This window comes from Anopheles arabiensis, chromosome 2 (assembly GCF_016920715.1).
Source record: "Anopheles arabiensis isolate DONGOLA chromosome 2, AaraD3, whole genome shotgun sequence".
NCBI classification, from domain to species: Eukaryota; Metazoa; Arthropoda; class Insecta; order Diptera; family Culicidae; genus Anopheles; species Anopheles arabiensis.
In genome coordinates, this window is record NC_053517.1 from 39508828 (window position 1) to 39530092 (window position 21265).

General features: G+C 47.3%; 1 protein-coding gene across 1 annotated transcript; it reads right to left on the reverse strand.

The window, feature by feature from the left end:
* Positions 1–55: 55 nt before the first annotated feature.
* LOC120908351 (regulating synaptic membrane exocytosis protein 2) lies at positions 56–20132 on the reverse strand. Its single transcript, XM_040319267.1, has 11 exons — positions 19009–20132; positions 11450–11557; positions 9103–9214; positions 8605–8858; positions 7657–8375; positions 7341–7561; positions 7116–7240; positions 6795–7023; positions 6644–6708; positions 2048–2229; positions 56–1512 (listed from the first exon to the last, which is right to left on the reverse strand). Exons 2-11 carry the CDS (start codon positions 11483–11485, stop codon positions 699–701), a joined length of 2757 nt encoding a protein of 918 aa, XP_040175201.1. The 5' UTR covers positions 11486–11557; positions 19009–20132; the 3' UTR covers positions 56–698.
* Positions 20133–21265: the final 1133 nt, after the last annotated feature.

Here is a 21265-nt window from a genome sequence, read left to right on the forward strand (position 1 = left end):
ATGCCACTTAGTTCGGTTTGTTTCGTTACGGTCGAAAAAAGAAAAAGAAACACGATTGCATCTGTAAAGGTTTAATATACCAGAATTATAGTTTATTTCGTTTTTCGTTCTCCTATGCAAGTAACATGTGTTGAAAGTGATATTCTGTAAACTTTTGAAATATTTGCTACACAAAACATGATATATAATATGTATATAATCTTTTAAAACGGATCGTGCAGACATAGTCGCACGGCAAAAACATGCCTCTATAAACGAGAAGGATGATGAATGTGTATAAATTAGCCACCAGTGCGCCTGCATATGCCCTCTTTATGCCGTTGATCAATGGCTACGGTTCCACCAGATGCCGCGTCCAAATCCCATTCTCGCCTTGGTGTGCCGTTACATAGCTACCGCAGGACATCGGCTCCGTCGACTTACACTTTACTGTTACCTATGCTTTGTGTGGATATCGTTAACATCTCCATCATCATCATCATCATCATCATCGTCCTCATCGTCATCGTAATCATTGTCTAAGTTTCAAAACCATTTGTGTGTATGTGTGTGTTGGCAGCACCGCAACCACCACCACAGTACGATCACTGTCACATGGTGGAGCGCTTTGCTTGATTGTGCTTCTGGTATCCTGTTCGTTCGTGCCGTTTTCATCTTCGTGTCACGTGTTTCGTTGCGTTTGCGGGTTTCCGTTTTCCTTACGAAAACAGGCGCTTCTTTTTGCGATTCTTCATGTCAAGCTCGCGCGAAAGGCTCATGGTGCGCATAAATTCAGTCCGCGATCCTCCCCCGCTACCGATCCCGCCGATCGTGCCGCCAAACGAGAGCTTCCGCTCGGTTGGCGGCGCATCGCGCCCACCGGCCGTGCCGCCCCCCGCTCCCGGCCCGGTGCGGCCGGTCGAGTAGCGGCGCGAGCCGTGCGGCACCGGCCCAACCGCCAGCTGATCCTTCGAGTCCTGAAAGGAGGATCGGCGCGACCCGGGCAACGATTTCGAGTAATCCTTCCCGACCTGGTGCACCTCGAGCGTTTGCATCTGTATCTCGGACTGGGTCGAGCCGCGCCGGCTCCCGGAAACGGACCAGTTCGGATGCAGCAGGTACCGGCCCTCGTCCAGGCTGTCGACATCGTCCGAGATCGAGCGCTGAAAGCGCGTGCCGTCGGTGCTGCCGTACCGGCCGAACGAGGCGGAACTTTCGTCGATCGAGCTCTGGGAGCCGGTGGTCGAGCGGCGCCGGGAGCGGGCGGGCGGCACCGGACCGGAGCCGCGCAGATGGTTCGGATCCTCCAGCCGGTACCAGACGGCCACATCGTCCAGGCAGGCTTTCTGCAGCTTCACCGCACACTCGCCGAGAAAGATGGGCTCCGAGTGGGGCAACAGATCGTAGAGCACTATCTCTATCTTACGGTCTAACAGATTGTCACTGAACACGTCCTGGAAGGTAATGGTCGCGTTCCAAATGGGATTCAGAGAGGGAGTGGACACTTCGGTCTGGGCGACATGCGATTCGTTCCTAGAAAAAGGGAGGTGGAGGGGTAAGAAAGAAACCGGTTTCAGTGCGTTGAGATCGTGAGAGCCGTGGGTTGGGTGGGGTTGAGTGTGGAGAGGCGGTGTGTGAGTGGAGACAATCGTTAAAGAAATGAAAATCTTAACGGAAAAACAGAGAAAGAAAAATTGCCAAAAACAACGATGGAGCAGTGTTTTGGTAGTGGGGAGGGTGTGGGTTGGTGGTTGGTTGGGGCTTGGTTTAGGTGTGTGAGTGTGTTTGTGTGTGCGTGCGTTCGTTTTCCTTTTTCCATCTGTGCCCTGTCTGCGTGTTGTGTGCAATGGAGCGATCGAATGATAGTTGTTGTTTGTCGGCCATGTTTAACCGGCCACCGAACAAGATGGAGGCGCATGATCATGTGCTTCTATTGCAACTCGTGTGACGTGTGCGCGTGACTGTTGTGGGAACATCAAAAAGTTGTTTGTTGTGTTTATATGTTTTATGTAATAAGTGTGTGTGTGTGCGTGCTCGTGTCTGATTTCGATGGAACGCTTGATATTACGTTTTGGGTAGCAACTTGATCGACGCATAGGCTTCGGGATACATGCCATAGCCCAGCGATTCATCGCGCTCCGGCAGGTCATCGGCAGCCATCACCGAAACGACAAGTTCGTTTCGCTCGCCGTGATAGTAAACATGCACCTGAACCCTACCGGACACTAACTTGCCCTTTGCTATCTGTTCCTGAAGGAAAGAAAAACAGAGAAGGGGAATAACATTAATCTTTCCATCGTGTGCATGGTTCTTGTGCGTGGTGGCAGTGGGATTGTATACTGGGTGTAAATGTCCTTTCCTGCACTTCCTCTCTACTTTCACTATCGCTCTCTCTCTCTCTCGCCCTATCTCTCTCACTATCTCGCTCGCTCTATTTCTCTCCGCTTTCTTTGATGTTTGGTTCAATGTCTGTCTCCTCGCTCGCTTGTACTATGAATGCATCATGCACGCGCGTCTATCGGTGGGTGCGGGAGGGCATGCTGGCCAGGGGGACATTTCAGCACGTGCCGGATGTGTGTTACACTGCCGGTTACTGGCCGGAACAAGAACGGAACAAACATATCAACACAACACACTAACGAATACTCCTAACAATAGCAACAAGGAAACAAATTGGCAAGGAACGGCGAACTCCTTCCCCCTTCCCCCCATTACACAGCCTCGCAATAGAAGGGAGAGTGGGGTGAAGGGGTGTTGTTGGTAATTTGGTTGCTCCTTTGACTAACTTTTTTTTTTAATTTTAAATCCAAAACAGTAACGGTTACATTGTGTGACACGTTTCCAAAGAAAACGGCAAACGGGAAGGGTGAAAAACAAACGAACAAACAATATAGAAAGCGGGTGGCCCATGGGATGAGTGGCATTCCAGGTGAAACATAGAGCTAGGATTTCCAGTGAACTGTAGTGTAGGGTGGGTGGGTGGTTTATGGTAAAAGCCTTTTTGTTGTGGCGTGATGGATGGCCATCGTTAGGATGGTGAATACAACAAAAAACAAACAAAACACCGATACAGCAAAACCGAAAAGCAAATGCACAAGAATAGGAAACAACAGTGTTTGTGTGTGTGTGTGTTGGTATGGATGTTTGTTAAGTAGTGGTGACGAATAAAACAACACACGTAGAACAAGAAAGCGATGGGAGGAAAAAGCGCACATCGTTCATTATCTAATTTCATCCCACAATTTACCTTTCCAATGCTGTCGGGTGCATGTGTACGTGTGCGTGCGCATGTTTATGTCCGTGTGTGTGTATTTGAACGTGTTCGGTTTACTATTTAGAGTAAGTGATTAAATAAGAACTATACAGTGGGACAGCCTGTGGTGCATGTGCGAGTTGCAGCAGTAGCAGAGGGTGGTGGGTGGTTCAGTAGGTAAGCTGCGAACGATGTTACGATCGCAAGAGTGTTGGAGGCCGGAAAGGAACAGAAGAAAAAAAACGATAAATCCAAAACCACAATAAAACTGTGTTCCCTTCGAGCCGAGAGCTTTTCCACCTGACCCAACTGACCCACTCGGTATGGGGTGGGTTTCGGTGCATTCATGGCTCTACTGTGTGTTCACTACCGATCTCGACAACCCTCCCCTAACCCTCTATCACCCTCTCCTCCTTCCCATTTCTTCCATTCACCACCCTGTATCGGGGAGGGGGGGGTTTTCCGGAACGAATCACATGGCCGCCTGGTTCTGTTCCTCGGGGCGATCGACCGATCGCCGCTGTGCCTGCATTAGATGTCAGCATAAAGAGGGAGGAGGCACGCACGCTTATCAGATTCAGCACGCTCAGCTGCAACTAAAGGTGGTTTCTTGAAGGTGGTGGTGGTGTTTGTGGTGGCAAAATAATACGTAAAATCTGTCTAAAAAATACAAACAAACAAACAATACGATTAGCAACTGACAGCAGGATAGAATGTGCATGTGTTGTTAATTTGCCGCACGATCGAAACGCCAACGGCACGCTCAACTGAGGCGCCTTCGGCAGGTGGGGGAGAGAGCGCGCGCGCGTTAAGCAGCTTAGCAGTAAGAGCAGTAGAAAAGGGTTGGAAGAAGGGGGGGGAGGTGAAATGGCGATGAGAAACGAAACGAGGCGTGTGTGAGTAGTCCTTGTTCTGCTGGCGCGATTGTCTCATCAGCGAAAGCCATTGTCCACGATGATCGTTGGGCGATGAGCGCAACACGTGGTTTGTGTAAAATGTGTGGTTATTTGTTGTTTTTAAATGCTGAATTATTCAACGGTGTAAAATAACAGCCGTAGATACAAAAACACACACTGAGGGACATCGCAAACTGTCCTAAGACGTGGTAGAACAATTTTCCATCCCTTCAGTGTGTGTGTGTGTCTGTTTGTGTGTGCGTGAGTGAACCACTCAACGTTGTGGAAGATGATGAGGATGAGATGGTGGAGTTTTAACGATTATTTTGACGATGCTTTTGGTATTGCAATTAAGACAGCAGATTAAGACAGTATGTAACAACTAAAACGACAACGATAGAAAAAAGAAACACAACTACAACAACATTTTCTACTGCAATTAATTTGCCTACTGGATACAATTTAATTGTAAAGATGTTTTTGTTTGCTCGCTTGTTTCTGGTTTGCCGGCATTTCTGTACGCAACGGGGTGTTTTATACAAAAACAGAACAAGAACGACAACGCAACGGCGGAACATACAGATGGCGTCGAGAAAGGAAATGAAATTAAATCAACTGCCATCAGCAGCAGCTGCTAGGGTTTGGTGGTTTTTATCGGGGCATTTGCTATTGTCTCACCGCTCGGACCGGGCAAATGCAGACGTTACTTTTACCCCGGTAGCGTTACGCTGCCATGCGGATTGCAGCGTTTGCGCCTAAATGTAGGCAAGATCGGTGTAGGTGATGTTTTGCACAACTTCCACAAGATCAATTCAATCTTCAGCATGGTAGTACCGATCAACAGAGAAGCGTTTTGTTTCCATCCTGTTTTGAGTCTGCTGCTGATGATGGTTGATTGAATTTCATTTTTGTGTTTTTTTTTTTAATTGTAATTTGCTACTGACAACTATGTATCCTTTATACTTTAAATATTGTTTCCCTTGCATACTTCTGTTCTCTGTCCAATTATATCTTTCTTTTCTGGGCCCTTTTTTGCCTTTTGTTACGCCCTTTGCCGTATCATCCTTTGCTAGTTTATGTGCCTTTTATTTGGTTCTGTCTGTTCTACTACTCTTCACACTCCTGATCCAACCCGAGCAGCAGCTGTGTGGCATCTTGGGCCGGGCACATGCTTGTTCCAGCTTGTTCTGTGACATAGTCCTAGGTTTCTAGATCTTGGATCATTTTCGTACGTACGTTGCTCTAAATAGGTTATCCACAAAATTGATATTTTTAGTTTATTCAGCTTTTGATAGGTGTATGTATGTTTTTGTTAATGAAATCATCGTTTTACATGTATTCGCTCTGTTCTTCTGCTGTTGTTTCTGTTGTTGTTTTTGTTGTTGTTGTAATCGCGAGTTGAAAAACACTTGCCACAACTTGTTCAACTAGTGTCCCAATGTGTATCTTCTTATCTGTCGGTGAATTTAGGTTTCTGCTCATGGTTCAAATGGATGATCTGCAGCTTTTCCTTTTGGCTAAACACGTACCTACTTACTGTTTTGTCAGTTGCCGTGTCCGGTAATCAACAATTAGTTTTAAAAGCTCAAAACGACTTGTTTGGCTCCAATTGTTTCGACATCCTCGTCGTATCCGTGAAGTCCTCGCTGTGTCTGTGTATGTTTTATGTTGTGTGCGTGTTGTGTATGTGTATCTTTACTCGTTATAATAATATGCATTGAGTATAAGTATTGATGTATATATACTTTTATATATATAAGTATGTATATATATATATATAGATTATTGTATCCTTTTCCCCATTTTCTGTTGGTTCTTATGCTACTCAAAATATAAAATATGGAACTCTTTTTCTCTCTATCTCTTTCCCGCATTGTTTCTAGCTTTGCCTTTTTTCATCTAATCACGTGTATACGGGCTATAAACAGTACAAGAAAAGTCGAGAGCAGACCCGATTGTGTGTTTCGAAAGCGCAACATTGTTTAGTTTATACCAATTAACTACAAGAAAGTAAACTGTATTGCGGAGCCGATCCTCCGGGAGACTGACTTAATCGAACGTGTTGCTTTTTTTTAAGTTGATTTTTGTTCAGTATAGCTTAGTTTGCAAATATCCCGCTACAGTGCTCCATTAAACGTAGAATGTTTTGACCATGAAAATTGTCGGGTTTTGGGCATGTTGGTTAGTTTCGCCTACCCTGGAGCCCTGTTTGTCCTTATTGTTTGCTACACCTTCTGCTCGCTCGAGTACAATGCCAAGTGTTCAGGAGTGTGCGTTGGCTCTGCTGCCTTCCTCTGCTTACTACACGCTACTACTTTGCACTACTACTCTTGCTACGGGTAACGGTTACATAATGTAGTTGATATTTTTGTTCCTTTTTCTGTAGCTCGCTCTTTGCTAGTACACTAGTATGGGTTTGTCTGATCGAATGCGCTGCAAGTTATCGGTTTGGCTGCATGTACACGCACATCAACTTGATGGAAAAAAGAGGAATAACGTATTGATAGATTTATACCGGTGTTTTAGGCAATTTGCGTCTGGTCGGCGAAGAGGGCGATTTGTCCATCGTTGCTTCACTTTCTGCGGGTAGGCCAAGAACAAAGAAACATCAGCATCTCATTGCAGTGCCGAGTGCTCAAAAGGGGGGAAACGGTAACGGCTCTTACCTGATGCTAGCGTATGCACATTAGTGTCCGGTAAAGCTCGTGTCGAGTTGCTGCTACTGTAGTTCGAACTAACGTTCATGCCCATGCCGCCCTCGTCGAGCAGCTCGCACATCTTAAAGTCGGTTGCGTGCTCGACCAGCAGTTCGGCCGTGTCACCGGTGCGGTCCATGATGGCACATACCTCCTCGAAGCTCCGATCGGTGAGAGAGGTTCCGCACCATTCCAGGATCTAGTGGAAGAATAGAAGACACCAAATAGTCCCAACATTGTAGTGTCTTCCAATCCTTGTTTCCCTTCAACCCTCTGAGGGGTGACCCGTACCTTATCGCCCTGTTGGAGACCTCCTTTCTCTGCTGGTCCACCCGGCACGGTCCACACGATGTACGCAAAGAGTCGTCCATCGGTACCGGTTTTACCGCCGACGACACGCATTCCAAATCCTCGTGCTTGTTGTCGTGCAAGATAGTGAGATACAGGGAAAAGAGATCATAAATTATACTCCAGCCATCACAAATGGGGGAGGGGCGATAGTGTTTGTGAACCTACTTCTGTGTGCTTTATCTGATGGGTCTCTTCGCAGTAGGACGCTCCGCTTGGCGGCACACAGTGGCCCCGCGTCGGCATCGTGTATCACGATCTTGATGCCTTCGCCGTCTAGCGATGTCTGCCGCTTCGGTGCCTCCAGGTCCTCCAACGCCGGGCACTGATAGACTGATATGTTCGCAGAGTTCTGGGCAGTTTTGTCTTTCAGTGCCGGTATGTCGGGTCTGCAAGCGATAAGAATAGGAGAAAACCAAACATAAAACTATTCCACCTCACAGGGATGTTCCTAACATTAGCCTGCTAGAAAAGGGCATCTTACAACTGCGATCCACGTCGCTTGTGTCGGCGATCATCGTCCACAATCAGTCCGGCCGCCTTCATGTCAGCCATCGTATGGTCATCCCCACCGAACTCGCCTCCGTCCACCATCATCTTCATAGACGCGCGGCGCGATGTGCTGATCTTTTCGGAATCGTCCGGGGCCAGCTTTACCGACTGCATCGCGTTAATCAGCACACCCGGCGCGTACACGTCGTACGCCGACTTGCGTCTGGGCATCGGGGGCGGCAGGTTGAGGCCCGCCTCGGCCAGATTCGTGTCGGAGCTCATCGTCTTGAACTCGTCGTCGTAGCTGCGCTGGCGCGACATCTTGGTCGATGGCCGGCGGGAAAAGACGCGCGGTGTTCCCAGCTCCATCTCCTTCCGGCCGGGCGGGCTAGACGATCGGCTCGGTGCGGCACTGTGACCCTTGCGCCAGTCCATATCGTTCTTCGGGTTCTGGACGCCCTTCAGCTTTTCCAGCTCCTTCAGCGACGCCGGCGAAACGTCCGAATGGCGACGCAGCTCGGGGCTACGGGGTGGGGCCAGTGCCGAACCCTTGCCATCGTCCAGATGCTGGTTGAAGCCTAGCTTGATGTCTGAATGGCGTCGCTGTAGCGTCTCCATAACCGGTACCTCCAGGGCGGAGTCGGTTGATTCTTGCGGTATGCAAATACGGGACGCCATCTTTCGCCGACAGACGCTACATCGCCAAAGATCCTGTTAGTAGGGGGAAAGAACGTCAAAAAAACAGACGAACGTAAACAGAAAAAGGTTTCCATCGTTAAAAAAAAAAGAAATAAAACAATCCCAAAACATTCTTTCTTGATTAAAAGAAGCTCGGCGGGATGACGCAGCGACTCCAATTAGACGCAAGTTCAAAAAGAAAGTCTCGACCGAAAAAAGCCCTCCCTCCCACCCCTCCTCCCTTTCTCCGGCCCACACTTACCGAGTCTTCCGAGTCCTGTAGCTTGCTGTAGCTGGCACAGTCTTCGCAAACCTTCTGATCACACTCGACGCAGGTCTTTTTGAAGTCGTTCGGTTTAAACGATTTCAAACATATCCGGCACGAACCGGACCGTGTGTTGAACTTGTTGCCTTCGCTCGCCGTCTTCTCGCTGGCAGACGCATCCTTGTACGGATCGTCCTGTGGCGTCTCGGTCGCGTCCGGTACCAGCGATGGGCGCGGGGACATTTTGTTCACTTTAGTTTTTTGTTGTTGTTGAAGAAGAAGAAGAAATCAGTTCGGGGTAAAAATTAGCTTTCAAATTGTTGCTTCCACCAGCGCCCGGAGTAATAAGTAATAAGCAGCAGCAGGCACTACACTATTGAAAATGGTTTGTAAAGCGAATTGCATAACTTTAGGCGCGTTGCCATGCAATCGCTTGTTTGTAAGTTTGCCATTTCGCGCTTATTACATTCGTTTGATACCGGGAAGAGTGCTTACCTCTGTCCTGGGCCGTCAGCAGCGATGTGGAAAGGGTTTGCTTCAGCTTCCCGAACGCGCCCGTGTTCTCCATCGATGGTTGCTGATGTGACGCCTCATCGGTAGCAACCATCTGCAAATAATGGGACAGTCGCAAGAGAGTACGTTGCTTAGCAGTGTTGCTTTTGTCTCTTGTTTCGCCGTACGTCGAGTAGACAATAATAATGAAAAGCACAAGGAATCGTATCTCTTCGCTGGTCAAAAAACATTAAAACAGTGGAAATAGCACCGCTAACACCAAGTAGCACAGTGGTGGTGGTGGTGGATCGGGAGAAGGGCTCGAAATGAAATGGCACTATTAAATTCGTTCGTTTTCTCGGAACGCTTTCAATCAACTGGTGCTTGTATTACCTTCGTCCCGTAGATTTGGCCCCGCGTCCCTTGCAGTTGCACATCAAAGCACATCGATGCCGGACCAGGACATAATCTGCAAGAAGAGCCCTAGCCATCACACGGACGTAGAGACGTCGGCGGCGGACAATCGAAAGGACAATCAAGTAACGGGAGTAGCTTTAATATCTATTGACACAATATTTTAGCACCGACACGATGACTCTATTGCACGATCATTTCCATCGTCCTTCCCACCCCGTTACCAATGGGTGTGCGTGTCGAACAGTGCTTACTCTCCTCTACAGGGTAGTATTTTTACGACAATCCCTTATTGTACACGGTACTCACACTGGTGCTGGGAAAGTTCACAATGCATGTTCTCCCCTGCTACTGCTGCTGCTCGGTCGTTTTCTGTCCCACAGCCATGTAGCGCTTGTATTATTGAAGAGGGTTAGCACTTTGTAGGTTTGGCATTTCGTGAAATAATTCTTCGGGAACAAGAAAACACAATGTTTACTTTTTCCACCGCAAAGACGTACCGGGGAAAAGGGTAGTCATGTGTTATTGTGAAACTGTGCACCCATCCCCACTAGAGCCTGTCAGCCCACCAGTTCGCAAGCTCACCTGTGCTGACGAACCCTGCCAACGTGTGTTGTGTGCGGAAGATGCCCGTTCTAAAGGATGGTAGCGTTCTACAAGCCATTGTTTTGTTGTTTCACCCGTTTCCTTCCTCGTTGCCTGTTGAGGAAGTTGGGTTGGGTTGGGTGAGTGTTTTATACTGGCGCAAAAGCCTTTCAAACCGTTTTCCTTCGGCTACAAATGCCGAACGTTGTGTAATTAAAATGAAAAACTAGGAGCGCCCGAACACCCGCCACCCCCTTTCTCAGTTCTCTCAGGCGGCGAAGGAGAGAGGGAGTGTTGGTGAGGGACGTCTCGGAAGAAAACACGGGAAACACTTGGCTTGAGAATGGAAGTTGAATTGCTTCGCCGTACAAAACGCTGCGCTATTGTGCTGTACCGAAGGCAAGAGGCTCAAATGCTATCAAGTAGGAATTGAAAGCTGGGAGAGTTTGTTATAATTATGTTTTTTTGTTTTGCAAATCCTTCCTTTGGGTTTGCATAAAAAGTAAGCTGTTGGCTAAATACGGCAATCCCCTTGCGCTGGAGAGATTTTTTTCAGAAAAGGCTTTTTACTTGAAATGCGCTTCAAACGCCTTTAAAAGGCTTGCCCCTCGGATGTCCTTTACTGAAGCGATTGCTTCTGCTCTCATCCGGGGCGGCATTAACTAACGTCCACTTTAAACCGGCCGACGGAGCTTTACAGCAGACCATTAGCCTCCAGTCTCCAAAGCAAACTCCAAACTACCATCATCAGTGTGGCTAATAATTTTGGGATGCAAATTAAATTATGCAATGTTGCGTTTCGCATTCGCCACCGTACTGGCAACGTTATGCAAAGCGGGTGAGGCTGTTTTTTTGCTGTTCCTTCTTCGACTACGCGATCCGGAAAAATGGCATCCAGGGAAAAGCTTCGTTGTACAGCGGGATCACGTTGTGACAACTGAAAGCGTTTGTGTGAGGGGATCCCAGGGAAGATGATGGGTGTCTTTTTTCTGCTTCTCCTGCGACTGTTTCTGTGCGGGCCGGAAACAGCAAATGCTGCATAAATGAGCAAGAAAGCAAGCTGCTCCGGAAGCTCCAGGGATGCATTACGTCGGTCGAGAGGGGCGGTATGGTGGCCCGGTGCTTCCTCCGGTCGATGTGTCCCATCACTAGCTTGCTCCGGTGGACAAGGATTAGAGACCAGATTGAAGGGGGGAGTTGTTTGCTTTGCTCCTGCTCTCGATCTCTCCGTCGCTCTTGCTCGCTCTCACTCTTGCCCACTCACTTCGTATCGCTGCATGATGTTCGGTGTGCAGGCGCATAAAAATGATGTCTTCAACTGCGCTACTGCCCATATCCCCTCTACACTTACCTTCTTCATGAACGACATTACGTTTGCTGGAAGCATTTTGAAATGTTAAATTCCACCGCAGCAGGCAGCGATCCCCTCGAGCGTGTGTAGTGTGATGACGTAGATGTGCTGCAAAGGGAGGGAAGAACGAGACAAAAATAAGAGAGATAGACGTCAGAAAAGTATTGAAATGGGGATGTGTTTTTGCTCCCTCCGTTTCTATCTACCAGCACAATTTCATCCAACAACCAGTTGATGGTAGAAAGATGGACAGAGCCACCGGGTGATGATGGGTGGGGAAGGGTGTGGGCTGGGTGGACTGGGGGCTGTAGGATTGATATTATTTTTTGTGTTGCTGCTGGGGTAGTTGTTGGTTTGCTCCGCTGCCACCATGACCACCCCGCTCCCCGGGGCGAAACGGTCACATCAACGGGACACGGTAAACGGAGGAGATAAAATCAAATGCGATTTCCGAGCAATTTGTATGTAATGCGATATTGAAAAATTTGCTGCAACATATTGAAAACGAATGGAGGCGCTCGGGGGGCGGGGTGCAACAACACCGTCCGTCTGGTGGGAAATGGTGAAGAAATAACAACTGTGATGTGTTGTTTGCTGTGCTCGGTTTACCCGTGCGCCAAAAACGGCAACAATAATATTTCTCGAGAAAATAATCCAGTTGTTGACAATCTGCTACAACAGGCTCGTATGGGTGTTTGTACGAACTTTCCTCGCCTCGCGCAAGGATGCTCGTTAGGGTGTGCCCAGCCGGGTGTAATATTTTCGAAAAAAAAATAGGCAGCGCTAGATTTATTACACGCTGCTATTACAAACCACAATCGATGCGAATGGCCTAATAGAAGTGATAGAAGATAGAAGATAGAAGTGTTCGGGGCAAATTAGGAGAATCGTCGGATGCGAAGGCACCACCGAATAAACTTCAGGCCACTTTACGCTGCCACTGATCATGACTGATAGAGATGATTGAAAACGGGGAAATTGGCAGAATAATTAAAAGAGCGGAAAGATTGGCTCCACATAGTATTTCCTTCAATGTTTTTGTTGTCCGAGGCGTGACTGATGTTGATGTAGAACAGAATTTTAATGTTTTTTGAAACCGTTTTATAAACTGTTGTTTCTTTACCATGAACGGACAACATAAACTTTTGCTTATCGAACTAAATACCTAAAGAAGATATTTAGACTAAAAGGTAAAGATCTTTATCCAACTCGCCAAATCTACAAAGGGTAGTCACCGAAGATTTTTTTTTTTCTATGGCTCAACAACCGTTGTCGGTCAAGGCCTGCCTGTACCCACTTGTGGGCTTGGCTTTCAGTGAAGATACCTGACTAAATACTACAATTCAGAAAAGGCGTGTGGCTTTTCGGGAACCATTGCTTGGCTTTGGCTAGTTAGAGAAGAACAGTTCTCTCTAACTGTTCAATTTATAATTCTATCTTATTATATGATGGACATTCCTTTCAATGTTTTATGTCTTTACTTAAGGTAAATTTTGAATCATTGTACAATTCGATTACGTTGTTAAATTGGTTTGAATTTTGTTCTTGTTTTTATGTTTTTCGTATGTTTTTTAGCCGAACTAAGGCCCGATTTAGAAGACAATTATGAGGCGTTAAATTAATTCAAATTAAGTTTAAAATTGTCCAAACTCTGTGTGCCTGTTAAATCGTAACATCATGAAATCTTGAAGATTCAGTTGGAGCCGTATCGAAGGTATTTGTTATCATCTACTTCTGTCGCTACCCTGGGTGTACGGTGAAACCACTGACGGCGTCCTGCTGACTGGTGGACGTCATGGAGGCCGCACCGTTGGAGATAGAACCAAATTTATATTCTTCCCTAAACCGCATGATAAACTTGATGTCTAATTGTATAACAAAATGAAAATATTCAACACGTTTGGAGAAAAAAAAATCTACTCAAAAATGGATGCAAAGTTTGCACAAAGGGAGTTAATTACTAAAGTAAGGAAAAAATCAGCTCAATAGTGTCTAAAACATTTAAAAACAATGTAAAACGCACAAATTCCAATCGCATTTTAGTTGGGAACTCCTTCAAAAACCTTTAAAATACAGGCTGTTCCCGAGATATCGGACCGAGCAGAAACCGCGATGATAATTGATGTGTCAAATCAGTATTTGGTCAAATAACTGTGAAATTTAGAAATCCGCGCTTCTCCGAATCTGCGTGTAAGTGTTACCGTGTATCTACTGGACAATCTGTAACTAGTTTCCAACCTTCTAGAGCAGGAGTCTCAAACTACGGCACTCGGGCCGTATGCGGCCCTCGAGAGCCTATTATGCGGCCCGTGGCAACTTTATGAAGGTTAAAATAAATAGTTAATTATTGTGACTATTTAAAAAAATGTAATTTTTATTTTTAGAGACATAGAACAAGCTTTAATAATAGAAAGCTATAGGAGTTTTGTATACTATGCTAGAATTTTCTTATAAAGACGAAATTGAAACGTTCACATTAGCTACAGGCAACGGAAAAATGTGAAGCAATGCGGCCCGCAAACTGAAAAGTTTGGAGACTCCTGTTCTAGAGCTAAAGATTTTAATTATCGTAATGTGCAATGACAGACCAATCAGTATGGTCGAACTAGAGTTCAATATTTGCATATGTAATAAAAACATTGTTTCAACACGACAATAAGTCTTTAAGGACGAATTGGCATATGAAATTTGTATAGAGAAGACCTTGACCAAACTAAAGTCTGGCTTCAGTAAATTTATTTATTTAGGCCCTCTCGAAGCGAGGTTGCAAAAATGTTATACAAAATTATAAATATATGAACTTAAACGCAGTAAAAATAATCTAACATAGGGTAGGCCGCACGGCACGACTACAGTTCATAAACGCGGTGCGCGACATGTCAGATTGGTGACGATCACAAACGCAACGACCTGGCGCGGAGCGAACGTGATTTAGGCAGTGCTAATCGCTCCTGCATGGGTTCAAGTCCCGAATAGACCATGCCCCCCATACGTAGGACTGACTATCCTGATATGGTAATCCAAGCTCACTCCACTAGAGTGGGTACAGGCAGGCCTTGACCGACAGTGGTTGTTGTGCGAAAGAAGAAGAAGAATAATCGATCCTGCGTGCGTATCGAAAATGTACGGAATTTGACACCCGCTACGGGTGACAGTTTGAAAACGCACGCTTCAGAATCAAACAATTTTGACGTTTCCGCACGCACGCCCGCATGAGCGATTACCGCTGCCTAGTCTTTGCGATTGACTCCCGCAGATTCATCAAAGTGTCCCGCGCTCTTGGGTTCTATAGGAAAACCCTGTAACTGTGTTTTTACATTAGCTCCTTCGAACCCTACTCCTTTTAGCTTCATTCGCTACTGCACACTATAACTTTCAAAATCATCCCCTAAATTTTACCCACAGAGGCAACATAAAAAACTACCCTTTTATTTTACGTTTCAGTTTTTATTTCCTAGACCAACTATTAACAGCACACAAGTACCTCACCTCTGGGCTGTTGATAGTAGCAACATTTAGGCTTTTAAGTTTTAGCACGTTCGCGGCGCTCATCTCATATGAAGCGTCTGGTTGCTAACGTACCATATCACCCGTACACCGCTTCACCCCACGGGGAAAGGCTCTAATGTACTGGATGTAAGTTACCTTCGCTATTTTTTATTCCCTACCAAACACTAAACAACCACCTCCTGCTGTTCAAAGGTAAAGGATACTATGGGGCACACACACACACACACACACACACACACACAAACACACGGCACAGTAACAAGTTTATCCTTAAGGCCCACTTGAACCGACCACCCATGTGGCTGTGTTGAACCACATTTATGTAAACCGTTGCCACCTCTCCCAGAGCCCGTCCAGAGCCAGCCTGGTGAATGCATGCGGTGAAGGCAGGCGATCGCATTGACGCTCAAGTGCAATGGGGGCAAACGCGTTAGCTGGGTCGGCTAGTACTGTGTTGTTGTGTTGCGCTCTGTGTTGCTATCCTTTCTAATAAACAACATTCATTCTGCTGACGGAATAGGAACAGGAAGTGCGGTTCCGTGCAAAACGGGAGCGGGTGGGGAAGAAAAAGACGAGATATGGACCGGGACGAGGTGCATGGTGCAACCCGTTTCACCCATGTTACAACACCGCCCGACGATGTATGCCACGCGCGTTCCACCCGCTCATATGCTCGCCGGAATGCATTTATTAAACTAGCATGAGCTGCGCACATTATGTTATGAGATGTGTGTGTGTGTGTGAGCTTTTCACTGGAATTTTTTTGTTTTGTTTTGCCCGCTACTGATGCCTTCCCATCTACGACCATCAAACCTCGGTCCTAGGGCGCGGATGCTGCCCTACTACTCCATTAGCGATAGAGATACACTCACACACACACACACACGGGGGGGAAGAAGATGATGATGCACGATAGTGGTGGATGCGACTGATGCAGATGCGATGCTGTAGTGCGATATGAGCAGCAAAAGCACACAGGAGGGGAAAAAAGGAAAGGAAAAGCTATGGAATAGCGAGAAAAAAATGGGAACCCGTGTGTACATAACGTGAGCGGCACAGCGCCGTCGATATTTAGTCGCGTAGATGGGAAGGTTCTAATGTTTCTGCGAGCGAAACGTATTTAGCAAACCGACCTGCTGGTCGGTGGCCCCGGGTGGAAACGAATCCATCCTTGACCACTCTTCCGGTCCAGGGCATGGAACGGAGCGTAAAGGGACGCGCAACCCCAGGGGGAGTGGTGCAACATTATTTCGAATGGATGAGTTTTGGATCCTACACGGAGCCTGTTTCACGGGCGCCGGGAAACTGGATCCCACCAACTACCAGTTCTAGCGCTGTTTTCACCCATCGGGGCTGCAGGTACCGTGTGGGATAGTGGTGCCGGCGGAAGAATTAAACGGAGCGGCTGGATCAATTTTTGCGATGTTATTTTAGAGCCTCGCGTGTGCTGTGGAGGGGATTCGGTCGAGAATTCTGAACTTGCCGAACTGCCCGGAACAGTTTTGGGATAGTTTTGGTTTGCGGGGGATGATTAGCCGCCGGCCTCAGCATACCCTCGGTACGGTGGGCAAGAAGGAGAAAGGGAGGGACGGTGGTTAACCGTTCAATCCGGCAAAACGAAATTTTCGGGGAATCTTGCCCATTTACGATGAATTAATTTTCATTTCATCACATACCTTCGGAAAGGGAAGATTTGTGAAAATTCGATCGAGAAAAGGAACAGAAAAAAGGGCCGTTACACTGCGACGACGACACCGATGGAAATAGAATTTAAGCTGTAAGCCGTTAAGTGTCTGTGTGTGTGTGTCCCAGTCGTTTGGAAGCTTTAATATTTAACGAACGTGCTGGGAAAACTTCATTCTGATGGGGAGGCTTTTCCTGTGTTTTCTCAACTGCATGTGTGCGTGTTAGATGAGATTGAAAAATCAGAAGTAAGCTGAGAGTAAGAATGATTGGAATCAAGGAATCAAAAAATCGATTCCCAAACTGATGAGCGGGTGGAGTGGGTGGAGTGGGGTTTTTTTTGCCGCTTGGTTCTGTTTTTATTATCACCTGCTGGGTGCATGAACAGCTTTGGGCAGCAGCCCCACCACGCTTTTCCATCACAGATTGACGCTTAATGCGAAGTGCTTGGAATTCGGAAACCATCATCAGCGCGTCAAGGCGGGGGAGGGGCTAAGATATGGTCGCTTTTGTTTCATTCCTTTTGCCATCGCACCAGCCATTCAGGCTAAATATCCGGGCGACTTGGCGACCGCCATCTTGCTCGATCGCACAAACGCGTGCGAAAGCGCTCCTCTCTATTTGGATTTTCTGATTTTCTGCGAGCCTTGATCCTTGCCGGCAGAGGTGTGTGTGTGACGGACGTTTCCGAGGTGTCGACATACATCGGCGGGGGGTTGTGGTGGCTCAGATTTAATCGATAACGGTAATGGGGAACGGCCACAGGGTGATTGCCATATATTCGCAAACCACCAAGCAAACGACGGAAGGAGAATTGAAACATGGCGACGGAGGGGCTCCTGCTTTATTGTTTTAAGCGAAAGCGGCAAGAAATTACATCTACACATCATCCGCACACAACACAATGCCTGCCTGCTTCTGCTTCTCGGTATAAACCAAAAATTACAACTCAATCATAGCTGCCCTCGGGATGTTTTGTTGCAGCTGCTGCTGCTGCTCGATTGGCGAAGACTGACGGAGGGAGGATTGGAGAGTCCCAACAGCAGCCTGTTGCTTGGATGGTACAAAAAAAAACCAAAAAGCAAAAGAGAAAAAAACAACCATCATGTGGCCGAAAAACCGCCATCTTCGCAATCGCAATCTGCCGCTCGGGTGTGTGTGTGTGTTGGCTGGCACGAAAATAAAACATGATTGATTATTATCGTTATTACTATAATACGAAGGTATTAGCCACCGGATACTATTTATAGCACGGTGAGGCAAATAAATCAACAGTGCTGCGCCACCATCCACCATGTCTCCACCGCTCAGCTTCATCCGTGTGTGTGTGTGTGTGTATACGAACACACGAACACACCTACATACGGGCGCCCCGACTCCAACTGTGCACGGATGATTCCTTCCCAGGTGGCCACCTACGCACGGAGAAGGTCAGCTTTTCCTTCTGTCAACCGCAGACACAAGCACGCACACTCTACCAACCCACACACACACACACACACGCATGCACGCATGAAGAGGAAGAACAAATTGTAAAAAAAAGCAAATATCCTCTCCATCCGCACTCCTGGGTCACTGCGGGTTGGTGATGGCCACACTGCGACTGATTTGTGGGTGAGGTCAGCTTGCACGGTGTGTGTGTGTGTGTGTGCTCTGCCGAACCACCGAAGGCTCATCATCGTCCTCATCATCATCACCACTAGCCAACCCCCAGCCAGGATTCCGGCAGCCGTACCGGAATCTGACGTTAAACCGTACGGCCTGCTCGATCGCTGTGAGGGTATGCTTCCAAGGAAACCCTCTTCCCCCCCCTCCCCCACCCCACCATGTAGCAGGTTGTAGCGGGGGTTTTGTTGAGGGTGTGCAATGTGTAATGGAAGACCATTTATAGAGTAACTGAGAGAGCGTAGAGGTGTGCTCCATTGAGCGAGAGAAGGGAGAGTGCGAGAGAGTGTGTGTGTGCGAAATTGAGGAGATTACTAAATGTACATTATGTACTACTTGAGGCTGGGGTGCTGATGGGGAGTCAACGATTTTTGGCTGATTATTAGCCTTCCTTCCTCTCTTTCTCTCCCTTTCTCCCTCATCTCCTTCCCTGTACTGAGTGTAAATGTCCGCTCTGGTGTGCCTTTCGCGAATAGGGTAGGTGTGTGTTCGTCCCTCCAATACACATGTTTTCGGGATCGGCCAATGTGTGCGTAAGGATAATAGCGAGCAGCAACCAACGACGGCGTTTGGTTTTTTTTTCGTGTATGTGTCTGTGTGTGCGGTAGCATAAAATTGTGTTTTGTTCCCTGGTCCTTTTTTGTTGTTTTTCTCTGCAGCCCGCTTGGAAAGGTTACCAACAACGTTGTGTCTATATTTACCTGTAGCGTGATACGTGCCTCCCTCCTCTGTCTCTTGCGCGAATGTCCTACAGTGTGTCCTTATTTTCCACCGCTGACACTCGTATCACACGGCTGGTGACGCTAACGGGAGCTGACTTCAGCGGATGCGATGCTGTCATTGGCGGTATCATGCGCGGCAGCTGATGGATCTAAATGGGGCACGTACGACATTGAACCACTCTGGTGCTGCTGCTGCTGCTCATTCATTTGTTGCACATTTTCTTCAACACACACTCACAAATTCACTTACACAGATACACTCGCACGGACGTACACAAATGGAATGCTTCCCTGCCAATCTTCTCTTGGGACGAGCAAGAAAACCTGGAACAACGGTGGAGCAACAGCGAGCGTTGACTGTTGCAGAATGCGGTCCGATAAAGGAAGAAAGCAGCGGAAATCACTCACAAAATAGTTCGGGAGGCCTGCCGTTCGACCGTGTGTTTGCGTGTGCTTTATTGCTCTAAAATTTCCAGCACCGAGCAATATGCGTATCGCGCACACGGTTTGTTGTCGCGCGTGCACTGCACAAAACACTGCTACAGCAGCAGAATGGCGATTTGGCACTGCGTATCCTGCCAATATCCCTTCATACGATGCGGTCGAGCGGGTGAAAAACACACGGGCAGCCTACTCTCGGGGGACTTGCGCTACTAAACTTTCGCCTGATTGCCCTTGATCTAGTAAGCTTGATGGCCGTCTCTACGCAACAGCTACGAATGATCCTGTCCCTTCCCCCACCTTCAGTATGGATGAAAAATGGGCACCACACAAACCACAAGATTTTGGCGAATAAATTAGGATGCCATGCGCCGCCACGGCACGGTGAAGCAAGTGGCACGGTTTGGCCTACACCTGTGGAGCGGATGTTGAACTGTGTGTTTCGATGTTGGGTATTATCCTTGCTGATGCTGCTGCTGCTGCTGTGCAGTGATCTCTGGTTCGAAACCCCGTCGCAGAAGAGTTTGCCCACCGTGTACCGTGCTCTTCTCGACCCCTTCGGAGACGGGTTGTGATTTATGCTGAAGGGAACTTTGGTGGCACTTAAAATTGATGCGTTATCGTGTCTACGGGGCGGCTGTTTGTGCAGTAGTGCCCCAGGAAAATCGTCACCAGTAAAGCTGGAGTACTCCTGCGGGACATGCGCATCAAGGGCCCATTCTCGCAGGACGCGCCGTGAGCAAGAGCGAAAATACGCGCGTACAGCGTACGCATACACACTCACGTTCGATTGTTTGCTGTTGAGCGAGCGATGAAATAAATACGAGAGTTTTCCTCATTCTTTATGGTGTCCTGTTGCGCTGCTGCGGCGGGATGGGGACAGCCACCCATCCCCAGCCACCCATGGAACCACTCGCACCGTGCCCGCCTCTTCGCAATGTTTATCGTCATGCTGTCGCCCTGGTTGGATTTGAAATTCAATTAAAAATTGATAAACAAACGGAAAATAACCATAAGAAGCAGCGTGCTGGGGAGCATCCATGCGTATGGTCAGTGTTGATGAGACTAGTTTACACTTATTTTGCGGTTAACGCATTAATTGGTGGAGTTGGTGCACCATTGGCCATGTTGATGGTGCCGCCCGACTTGACGGAAGAGTATGGCCGTGGGCCGTGGTGGAGTGTACGCGTAGGAATGTCCTTGCAGTGGAGCATGTGATTGGTGGTACAATCTAATTGATTTCCGGTTTTTTGGTTTCTGTGTTGCGGGCGTGTGCATTGTTGCGCTTGCGGGGGGAAGAAAAGTTTCAGGTTTCGTTCGTTGGAAAATTGTTTTTTGAGTTAAATGGCAGTTGAAAAGGGCAACCGAACGGTTGGGAGCTTATAGCGATTCGTATTGATTCATTTGCATAGATGGTTCATAAAAAAATGCGGTTGAATCGATAACACATATTTCATGTCGGATTTAATTTTATAGATAATGTAACAGGATGCAAACGAATAATTTTTCCTACAAACAACAAGCAACAAGTGGTGGATGGGGAAGAATCACGCAACAATCGATTGAGTTTTAGTTAAGAAAAAGTGTTAAACCTTTTCTTAATTTAGATCTGAGCAAATAGTAGTTCAATTACTCAAATTATAAAACTGAAGGGAGTATTTTTATCCGAATGCGTGTTTCCCCATGATCCATTTATCAAAAAAAACGAATTCACTACGAATTCAAAAACGTTTTCAAAAATTCCCACAGAAGCAACACAGGGCACAGTGTGCGACGCGAACAGCAGCTGCGCTTG